This window comes from Poecilia formosa, unplaced genomic scaffold (assembly GCF_000485575.1).
Source record: "Poecilia formosa unplaced genomic scaffold, Poecilia_formosa-5.1.2 Scaffold89, whole genome shotgun sequence".
NCBI lineage: Eukaryota > Metazoa > Chordata > Actinopteri > Cyprinodontiformes > Poeciliidae > Poecilia > Poecilia formosa.
In genome coordinates, this window is record NW_006800028.1 from 1,982,230 (window position 1) to 1,985,585 (window position 3,356).

Here is a 3,356-nt window from a genome sequence, read left to right on the forward strand (position 1 = left end):
CACCAAATCATTTGATCTTTACTTTTCTGCCACCCACATTTAACTCCTTCACTCAGACTGTGTAATCAGTCACACAGCACTTCCTGACTTTTGTGTGTCTGCAGTGTGATGCAGGTTCCCACATACTGCTGCAACGTATGTTAGCTCTAGATACCATGGAACAGACTGATTGTGAAAACATAATGCGTAAAGAACTGAAACTTCTGAGAGGAGAGGAAGTTTGGTCTCAAATGTTTATTCAGAAAACATTCAAAATGCATACAATTCAAATAGTTATTGCATCGTTTTTATGCATATCTGAAAGTAAATACAAATAGTCCATGAATGTCTTGCTGGACAAGATGCAGCTAAAACAAAATAATAATCAGGATTTGCAAGCTGAACAATTGCTTTTCCCAAGAACTTCCTGATTAATATATAGCTGTATTAAACAAGTAAAGTCCACGTAGACTCTTTTGGACACCATCTTCAGAACCAGGATCTGACTAGCTTCGATGTGATCAGATTCAGTCCAACTTCCACACGTTCCCAAGTCCAGTGCATCTTTCCTCTGCAACCTGCTGCCCAGTACATGCTCCTAATACTCGGCAGCCAGGTCACCAATTAATGCAACATCCAGCACAGTCCAGCTCCTTCTCAGTGTCCACATGATCCAGTCAACACCTGACCTCTGGACTCCAGCCGTCGCCACTGGGCGATGCAGACCCAACATGCTGACCCAGAATGCTCTGGATTGGGGTGCAGTCACAGCCTCTTAATCCAGACAAGTGAAGCAGAAAGGCTTGACTCCATCAACTGAAGGTTGACTTTTTCGTTCCATCATCCTGGGAACTGTCTCTTCAGCGCTCTGGGAGTGTGATGGCTGGCACCCAGTCATAGGCGCTGCGGCTCTCCTCGCAGAACAGGCTCAGCTTGTCCAGAGCAGGGTCTTTCCACGGGTTTGCACTGGGGCTCTGGAATAAAGCACAAATGAAGACATTTAGAATCGTGACGAAAATGAGATCACTTACTGAAAAGTGGTGCATGCATGACTAAGTGGCTGCAGTGCACAGCAAGTCCATAGTGAACGTACCGTGACGAGAATGCAGTGCGCGTCCTTGGGCTCGCCGCTGTCGTCTGCGCCCACCAGGTCGGCCAGACGATCAATGTCGTTGACCCGCACCACGTTGATGTCGTTGTCAAAGCAAAAAGCCTGGATGAGGGTGAAGTGGATCTGGAGCGCGATGTCGCACTCGTACTCCTCATCCGTGGCGAGGACGCAGAATGCCACGCTGTCTGGGTCGCTGTGCGGGGAAAAGATGAGACAGGTGATTAGTTGCACATCCTCGCACGCTTTTCAGCTCAACCCGTTCAAACTGCCATTTGCACTTCACAGAGAAAGAGACTGGATACTCACACATTCATGACTTTTGCAGACTCGTAAACTCCAACTGTGAGGTAGTCTTGCTTCTTAGCGGCGATCAGCAGCTCCTCTAGGGCTGCGCCTGCACTTTGCACCCTTGAAAGAAGAAGAACGCACATCGTCAGAACACTGTGTGCGGCTAAAGAGGCAGTGCACTCAGATTAAGCAGCTTCAGTCGTGTTCAGCAATATAGTCAAAAATTTACCTATCAGCTGTATCCATTGTGTTTTCTTGTCCGTGGATTTCTTCCAGAGTCATAGTTATAATAAATCCAAGTGTGATCGAGTCGTTCAGTGATCCAGTAATAGTGCCGTGCTCTTCCCCGTGCTGTCTCTTGCGTTATTCTGAGCTCGGAAAAAGCCTGTGGGTGGCTTTATAGCCACGCCGGCGTAGTTTCTCGGCAATGGGCGGTCCTTCAGGGCCCCCCTTTTCTCTGTAGTGTTCCAACCATTGGCTCGGAGCAGCCGGGGTAAAGCGAGGGTAAGGAAAGCAAAAGTCCCCGGCCGTTTTTTTTTTTTTTTTTTTTTTTTTTTTTTTTTTTTTTTTTTTTTTTTTTTTTTTTTTTTTTGTGCTGGAGCTGTTGAGCTGGAGCTGTTAACCCCACGTGGGCTAGATTTCACGGTTTCAAGAAATTCCCCACTCCCCCTCCCACCGCTGATTCCCTACACCTTGGCTTGTCAACATCCAACATCACCAGAATGGACAAAAAACTAAAAGTCCTGTTTACAGAAGACTGATACAAAGAAGTCTGAATCATGTGAGTTCAGTTTGGACACAATGTCATTAAAGAGAATCCTAAAGTATTTAAGACACATGTCAACTGTTCAAAGCTCAGTGAGATTCTTCTCCAGTTTGTGGAATCATTGGCGCTTTAGTTTATATATCAGTGATTGATTATTTCATTATATATTTTTATTTTTCTGTCTTTTTTTATTGTTCTTGTTTTTGTCTGTTTATGGACCATAATTGTGTCTAAATAAAGAGATTGATTGATTACCTTTCTACATTTTGCTATTCACTAATTTGCCTACATTATCAACATTACGTTGTATCCTTGATGAAGAATCATTGTTTGCCGGTTTTGTAACTGTTATGCAGCAGCTGATATTTTTCTGACTATTACGACACCCATAGGGGGCACTGTGAGGATAATTTCACATGATTAGCAACAGGCAGACAGTCCTGTGAAGAGACTGGTCATGCATCCTGTCTGGTTTTTGGTTTGGGCGGAGGGTGTCGCAGTCTAGTGGGACTCCAACAGAACACCAAATCAGTTTCATTTCCCCCTCTAGTGTATTCAGCAGTGATAAGCTATTCCCAGAAATGTAATAATAATGACATATAATTAGAAGAAGAAGATTAGATGAATGCATGATTAACTTGGTAAATAAATAAATAAAAATAATTTAAAAATTCTAAATCACAAACTTCATAATGTTTTCTAAAAACTTTTATTTGCAAAATACTTACATTTATTTTTGGCTCCGATCCTCGTTTATGCTAGTTGAGTCTCACAAAATGTCACTATAATAACAAAATAACAATAAAAATTGTACTGAAAATACCTTAAATTCGACACACTGTACTAACTGAAGGATTTGCTGGGTTAAAAGATCAGAAGGAAAAAAAATGAAATGGACAAAAGCATAGGGTGTGTGAGATGTCTGCCTTTAGAGGTTTCATTTCTTTAAAATATTAAGATTTTTTACCGACTGTTTAGTAGGATGTTAGTAGGACAGCTGATGTCAGCCTTTTTAAAAATTAAAACATATTATGGTGCTGCAGGTGGAATGCAGTGAGTGATCCCAGTAGAGAAACAGATACCTTCCATGATAAACATTGGAAGTGTATTTTAGGGTAAGTACTTTCCCACCACGGGGAATCACTGCTAAGGTTTTATATAGCAAACTTTCCCTGCCCGCCCTCCATTTGCCCCTAATAAACAGCTTTCCAC

The 3,356-nt window shown here is 42.5% G+C and overlaps 1 protein-coding gene across 1 annotated transcript; it reads right to left on the reverse strand.

The window, feature by feature from the left end:
• Positions 1–215: 215 nt before the first annotated feature.
• gadd45ga (growth arrest and DNA-damage-inducible, gamma a) lies at positions 216–1,750 on the reverse strand. The gene is made up of 4 exons (XM_007557584.2): positions 1,608–1,750; positions 1,397–1,498; positions 1,073–1,283; positions 216–953 (listed from the first exon to the last, which is right to left on the reverse strand). Exons 1-4 carry the CDS (start codon positions 1,658–1,660, stop codon positions 840–842), a joined length of 480 nt encoding a protein of 159 aa, XP_007557646.1. The 5' UTR covers positions 1,661–1,750; the 3' UTR covers positions 216–839.
• Between the last annotated feature and the right edge of the window lie 1,606 nt (positions 1,751–3,356).

Bases quoted from the DNA above. Each gene is read 5' to 3' on its own strand.
- gadd45ga (XM_007557584.2), bottom strand. From the start codon at position 1,660: ATGACTCTGGAAGAAATCCACGGACAAGAAAACACAATGGATACAGCT. The intron at 1,284-1,396 runs GTGAGTATCCAG...TTCCCCGCACAG, and splicing joins TCTGCAAAAGTCATGAATGT to CGACCCAGACAGCGTGGCAT. The intron at 954-1,072 runs GTACGTTCACTA...GCTTTATTCCAG, and splicing joins CGCACTGCATTCTCGTCACG to AGCCCCAGTGCAAACCCGTG.